The sequence below is a fragment of the Alligator sinensis genome, unplaced genomic scaffold (assembly GCF_000455745.1).
Source record: "Alligator sinensis unplaced genomic scaffold, ASM45574v1 scaffold1031_1, whole genome shotgun sequence".
In the NCBI taxonomy this organism is placed as follows: domain Eukaryota; kingdom Metazoa; phylum Chordata; order Crocodylia; family Alligatoridae; genus Alligator; species Alligator sinensis.
Genome location: NW_005842167.1, coordinates 2,037,965 through 2,051,193, shown reverse-complemented (window position 1 = coordinate 2,051,193; position 13,229 = coordinate 2,037,965). Strand labels below are relative to the sequence as shown.

General features: G+C 44.3%; 1 protein-coding gene across 6 annotated transcripts in view; it reads right to left on the bottom strand.

The window, feature by feature from the left end:
- Positions 1–13,229, bottom strand: part of SLC25A15 (solute carrier family 25 member 15) — a 44,232-nt gene that overhangs the window by 16,765 nt on the left and 14,238 nt on the right. The window contains exons 1-4 of one of the 6 annotated variants that reach the window (XM_025206633.1): positions 10,925–13,221; positions 10,669–10,785; positions 10,359–10,483; positions 2,812–3,070 (exon numbers count right to left, since the gene is read on the bottom strand). In XM_025206633.1, the coding sequence (XP_025062418.1) occupies positions 2,812–3,070; positions 10,359–10,413 (314 nt within the window). In that variant the 5' untranslated portion in view covers positions 10,414–10,483; positions 10,669–10,785; positions 10,925–13,221. Of the gene's footprint in view, positions 1–2,811; positions 3,151–10,358; positions 10,487–10,668; positions 10,786–10,924; positions 13,222–13,229 lie in introns of those variants that run through there. The other 5 variants (XM_025206635.1, XM_025206632.1, XM_006025782.2 and 2 more) reach the window with 5 other exon arrangements.

The window sequence follows — 13,229 nt, the reverse complement described above, 5'->3', positions numbered from 1 at the left end:
GAGAAGTAACCATCAATATTTCTTTCATCCCCTTCTACCGCCTGGTGGCAAGCGATATGCGCCCATAGATCATTGGCATTCTGTACATGGCGGGTCCCGATACGCCAGGGGCAGCACCCGATCAGGTTCTTCTCTATCACCGTGCCCTTAGATCCCATCCTCGTCGCCATGTCTCGGACGGCCAAAGCTGACTCAAGGCGATTTAATAATTACTGGTTCGTTGGGCGGGCTGGTGAATAGAGAGGCAGACAAGGCTTAATTGGTTGCAAAACTTTACTTACGCTGCTTGTAGCTGCGATGCTGACGGTCCGGTCGTATGAACAACTATGTTAGTTGTTCCAGCTGGCAAGGCTCAGGCTAGCTCATCCGTCCACAAATCAAGCCGGCGGGACAAGGGTAGGTCAGGGATTGCGCTCGGCGACGGGGAGAAGAATCGATAGGTGATCAGTCTATCGATCAGCTCAGCCGCAAGTTAGATCTCTTTTGAGGCACTCTGCAGCGTGCTCAAAGTTCTCAGACTTGGGCGGAAGTCGCACGAAATTTTAAACGGCCAGCAAGCCAATTCCCAGCCGCCACGTAGGAATAAATTTAGAACTAGCCAATAGCGGGACACAAATTTGCATTCGAATGGCGGGAACTCTCTTGCACCGGGGTTTTCTGCTGCAACAGAAAACCTTTTACTTTGCAAGAGGCTCTCATGGGGCGGGAAAATTCCATCGTGCCAAGGCACCAAAATCACTGGGTTGTGACAGTGACCTGCTAAAAGTAAGTTTAGTGAGGATCCAAAAGAGCCCACGAGAAAGTTAGCAACTTTGTTTTCAGACCAGCATTCAGATAACTGCATTCAGTGCAGTTAGCATCGTTTCAGACTTATGATGAAAAATTTCAAACTATTCAGTGCATGGGATGCATGCGGGGTCAAATCAAATCACTGCTAACTGCGCTGGTGCAATACCTCGGCACCAGAGACTAGTGCAGTTTAGCTTCACTGGTCCAAAAAAACAAAAAACAAAACACAAAACAAAAAAAAACTCAAAGCAAAACACAAAAACCCCACGTACACTTCAAGTAGATGAGCCCCCTCCCACCTCTCAGCAAGTTTCAGTGGCTGTTTACTTAAAAGAATCCAAGGCACTGAACCCAGGGTACAGGGGTGTTTCTGTTAATGCTTTCAGGTATGCTGCCAATAGAGACCTTCTCTGCCTTAGTTCAAGTATTCACACGCACTGTATTTTATAGACATCCAAGCACAAGGCACATGTGGAAGAAAATGGGCAATTTGCTACTCTTTTAAGAGTGCTGGTAAAGTTGGGATCTGAAAGATGGGATGGAGTAAACCGTCAGCAAGTCTGCAGATGACACCAAGCTGGGGGGAGCAGTAGGTATGTTTGAAGGTAGGGCTAGATTAAGAGAGACCTGGGGGGGGGGGGGGGGGAAACAAAAACACACACACACACACACACACACACACACACACACACACACACACAAACAAAAAACCCCCCAAAAAACAAAGAAGGGAGGACTGGATCAAAATAAGTCATATGAAGTTCAATAACGACAGGTGCAAAGTCCAGCACCTGGGACAGAAGAATCCTGTGCACCAGTACAGGCTGGGGACTGACTGGCTAAGCAGCAGCTCTGCTGCACCTGGGGGGTTATAGTGGACAACAAGCTGAATAGCAGTCTTCACAACAAAGACTCGTAAGAGCGTACTGGGATGCACTAGGAGGAGTGTTGCCAGCAGATCGAGGGAAGTGATTATTCCCCCTGTATTCAGCACTGCTGAGGCCAGATCCGGAGTACTGTGTCCAGTTTTAGCACCACCCTCCCCCACTACAGAAACGATGTAGACAAATTGGAGAGTCCACAGAGGGCAGTGAAAATGGTTAGTGGGCTGGGGCACATGACTCACGAGAGACTGAGGGAAATGGACTTATTTACATCTGGAGAAGAAGAGTCTAGGATCTAATAGCAGCAACAAGTACCTGAAGGGTGGTTCCAAAGAGAATGGAGCTGGACTGTTCTCAGTGGTGGCAGATGACAGAACAGGCACAATAGTCTCAAGTTACAGCAAGGGAAGTTTAGGGGAAAAAAAAGAAAAAAAAACCCAACAACAACAAAAAACCTCAAAGAGGGTAGTAAAACACTGACACAGGTTACCCAGAGAGGCTGTGGAACCTCCATCCTTTGGAGGTTTTTAAGACCCAACCAGACAAAACCTTGGCTGGGATAAGATAGTTGGGGATGGTCCTGTTTGAGCAAGGGCCTGAACTAGATGGCCTCCTGAGGTCCCTTCCAACCCTAATTTTCTATGAAGTTCAGAATTCAAACACCCCTGGCCCTAACTTACCTGCAGCACAAAGCATGATCAAATCTTTATTTGCTAAAACTATGCATGTTTTAGGACTGCAATTTAAAAAGATACTTTCCCCCCCTCCACAGTCACAATGAGAGCTAGATACATTTTAGAAATACTTAAGACTGAAAATCCTTACTCTACTGTGCTTACCAAACTTTCAGACATCTGCTAGTCTAATTAAAAAACAAACAAAAATACCAAACACTCTAGATACATTTCTCATAGACACTGTGCTGACAAGCAAACTGCTCTTATGAAATACACTACAGGCAGCTAGATAAAATGTGAGATAGAGTTAGCACTTACTCAGCCACAATATAGTATACAGTGCAACAACTTCATTAAAAAAAAAAAAATAAATAAATAAATAAATAAATATCAGGTAACATTAATAATTACTGTTGACTTAATTGTGCAATACATTGGAGGAATGAGATTCAGTTACTAACCTCAGCTCTGTTTTCCTGTCTAGTCCAGCAAGAAACCTCACAATTTGTTGGCAAAAGCCATAGCACATGAACAGAACAGAGTTTTCTGCTATATTGGCTACAAGTGCTGGTGTGGTTCCCTTATAGAAGCCTCGAAATCCCACTTGTTTATAGGTCTTCACAAAACAGTCGACGAGTCCTTTATACATGCTGGGAAATGTCTGCATCTTAACCTTAGCTGTGTCAAAGGGCTGGCCTGTCACCACACATGCCGTCCCACCTGAGGAAAATTTCAAGATTCAACAGCACTTTAATGATCACATGGACAAATAGCCTGCCGAAGGCAAGTATGAAATAAACCTGTTGAGGAAAAAAAAGTCATGAAATATGCAAGAGGGGACAAAATCACTGCTGGCATAAGACAGACACATTTTTCACTATACTAGTGAATTTAATTCTCAGAATACTACTGAAGAAAGTTACAGAAGTACAAGTGACAACAATGAGGACCAGATTATAATAAAAACAAACAAGTATCAAATAAATTAGAGTTTGGTCTCCAGTGCTTACATGTAGATGCTGGATGCCTAAAAATCTAGGTAGCTCACCCCCAGAGGGAAATCGAATTTGACCTGCTGCATGTGATTAGGCTCATAGACAGTCAGTGGGGAGGACTTGGGTACCTCTGGAGAATGACTTAATTTAACCAGTTTAGGTGCCTCAGCGCTCCACATAAAGCATGGCAAGAGGAGGCGCTTCCTAGCAGTGACCCATGAAGATGCATCAAAAGCTAGCCAATAGGAAGCAGTAGCATGGGTTTGCCCAGGTTCTCAGCCCTGTCCAGAGCTTTGGTGCCAACCTGAACAGGCACCTTTGTCTCCCACTTCCTGCATGATGGGCTCTAGGCCTTTCCCAGCCTGAAGCTATTCAAACATACACCTCCCCCCACACAGCAAGGAGTGTCTTAGCCACCGGGCTGTAGAAGAGTCAGGGCAATGCAACTCTCCACCTTTCCTTTTGAAGTTGGGCTGATATACAAGAAGGGGCCTCACTGTAGCTTCATGGTTTCAACAGTCCTCAGGAAAAGGAACCCTCTAGGTTCTGATCCCTGCTGCCATGACATTTCTGTTCAAGCTCTCTTCCTCACCCCCCAACCCCAGCTCAGGGGAGCATCATAAGCCCCTTGCTATAGGGTTAACACCAATCCTATGAGGAAAGAAGGAAAGCAAAACAACTCTTGTATTCTTTGCTGCCAATGGCTCAAGTTCAACAGGAAGGGTGAAGGGTGCCACCAGCTGGCCTAAAGCATGGCAGTTAGGACAACATGAAAAATATGGATTTGGGTCAGGCTGAGGTGGGCTTAGACGTCAATCCTTCAACTCCCTTGGAGACCACTCTAACCTACAGGTATTAAAACAAAAGGCAGGCAGTGACACCACCACTGCTTATGAGCCGAGTGTAATGCTTTTGGTGCAAGCAAGGCATATTCAGAGAAGGTTCAACAGGTCACGTCATGAAGACTTTGACATCTCCTCGGGACTAAAAGGGATCAGAAGAACGTTGAGTAGGAGCAAAGCAACCAGGTGGTCAAACGATCACTTCTGAGCATGTTCAGAAGCCCAAGCGTAGGCACCTAGTGAACTCTGCTGTTCCAAATGGAGGTACCACCAGAGTTTTTTGGCTTATGAGGGAGAGAAACTGGATTGTTCTCCAGAGCCTAGCAGTTAAGTTCAGTTTAGGCATCTACAGCATTATACCAAATCATGCCTTTAGTCACTTGCTGTCCTAATACCAACCAAAAATGTATATTCCTTTATTCCTGAAAGGTTTGAATTAATGAGATTTTATGCAACTGCCATGATGCATTAAAAACAAACAAACAAAAAACTATAACAAAAAACCCCAAACACCCAAGAACTACAGGGCCAAATACAAGAAAAGTATTGCTGCCCCTGATCATGTGGGTGGCCCTCCTCTGAACCCTCTCAATGCTGTCCACATCTCTCCTGAAGTGTGGTGCCCAGAACTGGATGCAGTACTCCAACTGCGGTCTGACCAGGGCCACAGAGGGGGTGGAGCTCCTTGGACCTGCTCGAGATGCATCTGTGGATGCAGGACAAGGTACGGTTGGCCTTCCTGACCACGTCCCCACACTGCCGGCCCATGTTCATTTTGGCATCATGAATGATTCCAAGATCCTTTTCTGCTATTCAGCCTCTGCACTGATGAGAAGGGAGTTCCCCAGCCTGTAGGTATGCTGCTGGTTCTTCCTCCCCAGGTGCAGCACCTTGCACTTGTCAGTGTTGAAACCCATCCTTTTCTCATCTGCCCACCCTTTTTGTCTCAAAGTAGAATGGAGCTAGTATATAGTTTACCCTGTATACTGTACTTAGTCTCCAGATAAAGGGAAAATAGAAAAAGATAACATTGAGCAACATTGCTAAACTGAGCTGCAAGGTCAAGGTGTCAAATGCTTCACATCATTGTCTTAAGTCATCACAGTGCAGTATTTTTCCATGAGAACAAAGTCAATTAGGTTATCTATAGGAGAGACTGAAAACACTGTTAGAACTCTACAAGCAGTGTGGCAGTGCACCTTCAGCTGCTTGCCATTTTAAGGGTTGAGGCAGGCAGCTGGCAGGTGCCTCATTAGGGACGCCAGTTTAGGACACGGTTTATACAGATGGAGGCAGCAGTTAGCTGATGTTTCTTTCATGGCTACTGGCAGCAATGCCTCAGGAACATCCTGGGGGCAAGGGCAGGAACTACTGGGATGGCATGGAGGCTCCTTTGGTCTTGGGCATGACCTAAAACTGCACCCTGCCAGGGTAGGGAGGCCTGGTGGGACTGCCTGTGGTGGGGCAGGCTCAACTAAATGCCAGGATGGCCAATTTCCCTGGTGAAAGGTGGGTAGGGGCACCTTAACCCTGCCCCATCTGATGGGTAATCGTGAGAGCTGTGGGAGTAGTGGAGCCAGGTATGCTCATGGACACCAGAGCCTGGCAGGGATGCAAGATCCTGGAGGCCATAGAGGGGGAAGTTGGTGACCATGGTGTGAGGCCCCTCACAGAGTAGGGCTGAATGGGGAGTAAGCCTGAAGGCCAGCCCCATGAGTAGCTAGTTATAAGTATAATGAGGAGACCCCAGGGTGGGGCAGGGTGTAAAGTTGGCCAGTGAGGAGGTTGGGGTAAAAGCAGCCCAGTGTTGGTTTAAGGCTACATCACAGAGTAGGAAAACTTGTGGGAACTGAAGCTGCTGCATGGTGGTACCAGGGACAGAGTAGCTAAGCCTGAAAGCCCACAAGGGGTTGCTCAAGAGGAGCTAGGGCAGTGGAGCGTGGCCCGGAATGGGCAAGTATGCAAGAGGCCCCCTGTGAGAAAGGGGGCTGAGAGACAGAGACAAAGACAATGGAGCCCAATTATGGACTTAGTTTGCCCTGGCCTCAGGCTGGGGGAAGTAATCATAATCTGGATGCCATCTGCGAGGCATGGGCCACGGTGTAAAGCAGGTTTGGAGCTGCGGATAGTGCCCCTCGGCATCGGGGCAAGGAATGGGCAGCCTCCCACTTAATAAATCAAGTTAACAACCAAAGTTGTGGCAGGGGAGACGGGGAAGACTGCCCAAGGCAGGGGGGCTGGCTGCTTTGGGATCTAGCCATGAAGTTGCCCCCCCTATCATACAGTGTTTTGTGTTCAGGCTATATTATTTTCTTTCTGCTGGAGATTTTCACATACCATTTTTTAGAATATACAGGACAAGTTTTTAATTCTGAAAAATATGTATTTCTAAACAAACCAATTGTGCACATGTGGTTATCATAAATATCTGGTTATCAAGAGGTTACTTTTTGGATAGAAAGGGAAGAGGAGTTTGAGAAGGAGTAAAATAAAGAGCCTGGATGTGCAAGTCCAAATGCACTCAGAGGAAAAAACAAAACAAAACAAAACAAACAATGCACACTTTTTTGCCAGAGTGTTTCCTATAAGTGGGCTGGTCTGTGTTGCTCCTGTGTTACTAGACAAGACGGGCCTTTCAGGAGAATTCCTATCCTACCTCCAACTATATCCATTTTCATCCTAGACCAAATGGCTTTGTTGGACTTGCTGGCTACTGAGCAAACCCAACTTGGAATCAGGGCTTCTTGCCCTCCTGATGGAAGGGCTGAATAAGAAAAGCTACTGCTGGCTTGGACAGTCATGTGAACTTCAGCTGAGGGAGCTAGAACAAGAGGCTTGAATGCCTCAGGCAGCTGCTAGCACCTTCCTAAGACTAATTCCAGACTGGGCTCAGCAGAAACCAGAAGTCTGAGAAATGAAGCAAAGAACAGAACCTGAAATAGCCTGGCTAACAGTGGCTGAAAAAAACAACCAAAAAAAGCTTTAAAAATAGAGAAAGCTAAAAGAGTTAAGAGGGGCTCAAATAATCTGAGGTGAGAGAATTGACAGCTAAGGGTGAACGACTTCTTAAGGAGACTCCTGGAAAGGATAGGAGAACTAGGTACAAGTAACAGAGTGAGGGTATTTGAGTCTCTAACTTCTCAGAGTTATTAGTTTGCTAGTCTTTTTTTTTTTTTTTTTTTTTTTTTTTTTTTAAATAAAATATCATTTCTAGGTCAAGGTAAAAAGTTCAAGTTTCAACTGAGCAGAGCTCAAATCATTCAAGTCTGTGTGGTGCTACCACCAGCAAGTATCCTACCTTCCAGACAGTCTGGGGCTTCAGATACTCCCAAATCCATGGCAGGCATCCTGCATGCAGGCCCCAAGCACAGAGGCCTTGGAGTTCAGAGGGCCCCCACAACCTCACTTGGCCTTTTAGCTTGCTAATCCTCTTTGCAGCACAGCCAGTTTCTGCTGGAGGGCAGGAACCCAGCTGTAGCAAGCAACAGGCAGCAACATTAAAGTAAGAGAGAGCTTGGCTAGTATGATGAGTTTCCAACAAAAAGCGGGGGGGGAATAAAGAAGACCTGTAAGGAATGATAGACGAGGGAGAAAGATTAAGAGCAACCTTTTAGGACAAAGGAAGACGATCAAAGTGAAAAAAAAAAACCAAGGGCATTTCAATATGTTTATTCAATTGTTTCAAGGTTTGGGCTCCTTTATTCTACTTAAAAGGAATACCAGAGCTACAACCAGAAGAGGAGGCTTAAAACATAGCTGTTATGTATCTTTAAAATCTACTTTCCTATATATTGCCAGGAAAGAGACTTCCCGGAAGAGTAGGTGTATTGGTAGTTGTAAGTAGTTTGGGCAGGGGAAAGGTAAGAAGGGAACATATGCCATCAGTATTGACAGTCCTTTTAAATTAAGGCTAGGTTTCTAGTCATTCTGGTAGCCAAGTTAGCTTTCTGAATGCAAGTCATTCCCAAGTCTGAAGCTAAACAGATCTTGTATCTCTACAGTCTATACAAGTTTTCCCAAGCTATGTATGGCAAGGGGTGAGGGAAAGAGAAAGGAGGGAGGACAAGATTCATCATTCTCCACTTCTGCTTATTTATTTGGCAAAGAGAACCTAAGAAGAATCACAATATTCACTTTGCTAAAGAATAACTTCAGGATCTGCCCTTGTCAAACTATGGCAAGGAAGACCCCCTAAACAAGGGGGTAGAATACTAGCAGAAGTAGGCTGCTTTGGCTCAGCAATGGGATAAACAGAAGACTGAAGGCTCCTCTCCATTCAGCAGCCAAAGGAAGCAATGTGGAGGCACTGAAACAGGTAACTGACTGGACAGAAATCAACACAAAACAAGTATCCCTCTGCAGAGCCTGCACACCTCACTCTGCCTAATAATTTTCACACTGCTGTCTCAATATGAAACACTGAATAGTAGGCTCCTTGTGAAGTTTTCAAGCCCAGTACTGTTAGACCCATGGCACAAAGACACAGAGCAAAAATATAAAATGGACTAAATTATATGCTCTATATGCAAAAATGGAAAGCTATCTAGTTTCAGTTATTAGTAGAGCTGCATATTAGATGCTGTATGTGGGTTGTTTTTTTACTCCCCTTCTTTTGTAGCATACAAACTCAAAAGTTAATTAATTTCATTTCATGTTTCTTTGCTATCCATCCTTCTTTGGTATTAGGAAATAAACAAAAACAACAAACAAAAAACAACAAACCAAACAACAACCCTCCAAAAAAACAAAAAAACCCCCAACCAACCAGAGTCAATTATTTAATAAAAATTGGCCAAACCACTCATCTATCCATTGCAAGCCATGCTGCTAATCTGTGCGATATCTGGTACCAGTGAAAGCAATAGCAGCCAAAAGAAAACCAGTTTCAACAATCCTTCCTAGTCTCCAACCCCCCCCCCCCCCCCCACCCCCCCCCCCCCCCCCCCCCAAAAAAAAAAAAAAAACCAAACAAAAAACAACAACAACAAAACCCAAGTACACAAGCTGGTGTGTGGAAGTGTTTGTTCAGTTAGTGAAATAAAAAATAATTTGATTTTATAAATGGGTTTTGAATAAATTTTGGATAATTGAGTCTCTATTATAAATTCCATTTGTGGTTATAGTTCAGCATCTTTGATGTCTATATAAAACAGAACAGGAGAAGCACTTTATACTGGCAAAAGGAGTTCTGCCTCTCTTTTTGGGATAAGTAATTCTTCTATAGAAGGACAGCATTAAATCCATTCATTTTTTTCTGATATATAGGACTTTTACATTCTGCACAACTCATCCTAAATGCACAAGTGTGTATGTGTGGCGTATGTGCCAACAGAGCAGGGGGGCTGGACCCAATGATCTCATGAGGTCCCTTCCAGTCCTAAAACTTCTGTGAATCTGTGAACAGTTAAGCCCCTTCTCTGAAAGATAAAACACTTTTCTAGCAAAGAAGAACTTTAGCCAGGTAAAGCAACATCTAGACTGGGGTTTTACCAGTATAGATATCTTTAAGAGTACTTAAAAAAAAGCATCATGTGACTTACTAGACAGCTATGCCAACAGTACAGACCTGGCATTGCAGCAGCATAATAGGTAAGAAGGTACTTTGAATGACATAAATGAACTGCTGACGATTAAGTTTCCCCAATTTCCACAGATATATTCTTTGGATGTTGCTTAAGATCACTCCAACTGAAAAGGGCAAGAGGCTATCCAAAGAGAATTCTGTGACAGCATTATCATGACCACCTGCCTGCACACTGTTTGCCTGCACTGCAAAAACTTGACTTGTGACTGGCATTTTGAAACCCATGTGGGCATTAAAACTAAACACTAGGAAACATGCAAATCTATACCTAGAAGATAATTACCCTGAAAGGGATATTACATATTTACTTTCCAGCGTGCGTTTCACTGGAGAAGAGCGATAGTGATGGGAGGGGTGGGAAGCGGGAGAAGGCCCAGGTCAGCTGCTTCACCACAACATCCTTCTTCAACTATAAAGGATTTGACTTTATAAACAGGCTTTCAGAGAGTAAGAATGCTAGTGACAAGTGCCACTATCATTTACTAGTTAGACTGCTGTCCCTATACCGTGCTCATTTCAGATCACAGACTCTTTCACATCAAACTCAAAAGCTTTGCAAAATATGACATTTTCTCCAGCGATATTACCTGCAGCTCCAGCTGTAAGGTCAATAGCAGCCTGAATAGCAGGATTTGTCCTCATGTTTCTCACTTGCTAATTGGTTGCCAAGGAATGAGAAATTCACAGTCACAAAGTGTCAAGACACATATACCTATGTAGGGGAAAAAAATGCATTAAAATGATGGTGATTCTTGTAGCCAATGTCACATATGCCAGATAAATTACTTTCATGATGTATTAATTACTTTCATACATCAATACACACTTCAATTTCTGTTCATGCCCCACCCCCTTTTTATTGATAACTTTTCTTAAATTAAATAAATACATACATACATAAATAAAAGGGTCAGGCTAGACTTGGACTGCCCTTCTTTGCCCTTACCAGGTGATCCGGGGCAAGTCACCTAGTCTCTTTCCCCTCTCGAAAGAAAGGAACATAGTACTTCTTTACTTCATGAGGAAAAGATGGAATAGGAGAATTACACTAAAGATCATAAGCAGCTCAGATGCAATATTAGGGCCCATATAAATTCCTAAGGTAAACAACAGTATCCATTCCAAAGACTGCTGAAAAATCAAAAGAAAATACCTGGAAGCAATTGTGCTTGTCCTTTGTTCCCAATGGAGGTCTCTTTAAAGGAAGCCCTGCGTTCAGCAACTTTTTGTAAAGTGAAAGTCAGGCTTTCCCTCTGCCTCTCAAGAAAGAAGCTAGCACAATAAATAGCCTTCAAGGGGCAAAGTTTTCAAATAAAACACGCAACACAAGTCTCCATGTTAGTGCAAAGGTTATTCCAAGAATTAAAAAAGACAAATTTGTTTTGCGCTAACCAGCTTGTTAGAAATTCAGAAAGTTTGTGGCTGCTGATGCTACCAAACATCCAATGTCTTTTTTTAAATACTAGAGGCTAGAGAGTGAAAACTCTTTCTTCCTTACATTATGTTTCAGCATGTTTTCAAGTAGAAGGGGAGATGTTTATAAGGGTGAAAATCCTCCTCAGTTCTGAGCAAACTACTTAAAATCTGAAGCATTCGGGGGGACAAACTAGTCAGATAAGCAGGAAGCAAGGGAGAAAAGCAATTCATACTGCAAATAAAAAGATTCTGCTCAAGGAGATGTACCACATCCCTTGCAGAGTTCTTGGGTTATGGATACAAATCTGTGCTGATAACCTGAGAACCAGAATCTCAGCTTAAAAAAAAAAAAATCCCTAATTTTTGGACACAAAAAAAGTAACCCAAAAATCCATCTGTTTCCATGATTAAAATGAAACTCCACTATGTAAGGTTAAGTTAAACTTAAATTATCCTACAATTAAAATGTCATTACAGTTCACGCAGTATTTTGCAATTTTGATCTGGGAATATAAGTAGAGGAAGGAATCAATGAATAAAAACGGTCTCCAAATGACAGAAGTCATTATGAAGAAACAGGTCCCTCTCCGCAGCAGAGCCAATTATGAACACTCAGTAAGCTAAAAATGGACTATATGCCATCTTCCATACTAACTATCAGATATTCATTGAGGAGTTGACAAACTAAGGGAAACAAAAGGAAATGTTTTCAAAGAAAAGTATGTTTGGCTAGGAATTTAAGTGCCATGCCTTGGCTAACACAGATACCCTACTACACTGCTAGCTTAAAGAGGAAGTACTGAAACTAAAATTAAGCCACCAATGCATATACTCCTTCCTAGGTTTCTTTCTATTTGACCGGTGTTTGACAGATCTATAGGTTTTCTGCAGGCACTGGCTACTTGGGTAATTAAACTGCAAATCCAAACCAGACAAGGAGTCACCTCTGTAATTATGAGGAAATATTTGGCAAGTCTAATACTAGCATCAAGTGCCTTCCATCTTGAAAGAAGTTTCTTCCATCTCTACGATTATACCTCAATTTACAGAGATAGGCAATAGCCACTCTTTTTGAGAGAGAGGCAGGACATAACCCTGGACTTCCTTGAGGTCACAACAAGGCAGCACAAAAAGGATTACAACGTAGGAGTCACGAAGGTGTCTCTTACACGTCATGCCAACACGAAGAAATAACGTCTTGCATTCGAAAACTTGTCTAATGCTATCCCAACTACATTGCTGGTTCAATAAAAGATATTGTCCTAAGAAATCCTTGCCTCTTGCACAGCACTGTACCTAGGTCCCAGGCAAACTTTTATTAACATCGGGCCCCCCCCCTTCACCAGAGATAATGATGATACTAATAAAAATAAATAACCATTTTTGGGCCCCTTTTCTGTTCAGGCCCTGGACAGCCACCCAGTTTGCCTATGCCTGTGTCCGGCCCTGTTTTTGCAACATGAGCAAAGCTACCCTTGCCCATGCCAGAACCCAGGCTTTGGGAAAAGCAGACTCAAAACCATGAGGCTGCCCTACTGCTTTGGCTATGGTGGGGGAGCGTTATAGAAAGGTAACCGAGGGGAAAACGCCCCCCCCCAAACCCCAATCAATCTCCAGAGCTGGAGACACACGGGAAAGGAGAGGAGCTGTACCAGGTGACAGCTGGCAGGCGGTTCCCTTACTTGGTTCTGCACGGGTGCCCAAGCATCACCTCAGAGCCACCTCAAATCAGCAAATGCTCGCACCAAGCGCTGAGAAAGCCACAACCCCAACCGTGTGGCAGCCTGCTCAGAGGCAAGCGCCAGGCCCTTTTAAGTGAAGAGGGGAGGACCTGGCCTGCAGCCTGCTCTGCCCTGTGGGAAGCCCCGCGAGGTCTGCGGCTCAAGGACGGGACCCTTCAGTCACCTCAAGACCCATCAAGGAGCTCTGGGGGAGCCCATCCCCCAGGAAAGGCCTCTCCAGGGCATCACAGGACCCCAACAGCTCCCCCAGTCCCACCCCTGCTCCGAGCTGGAGCATCCCCGGCTGCGTCCTCCCCGGCC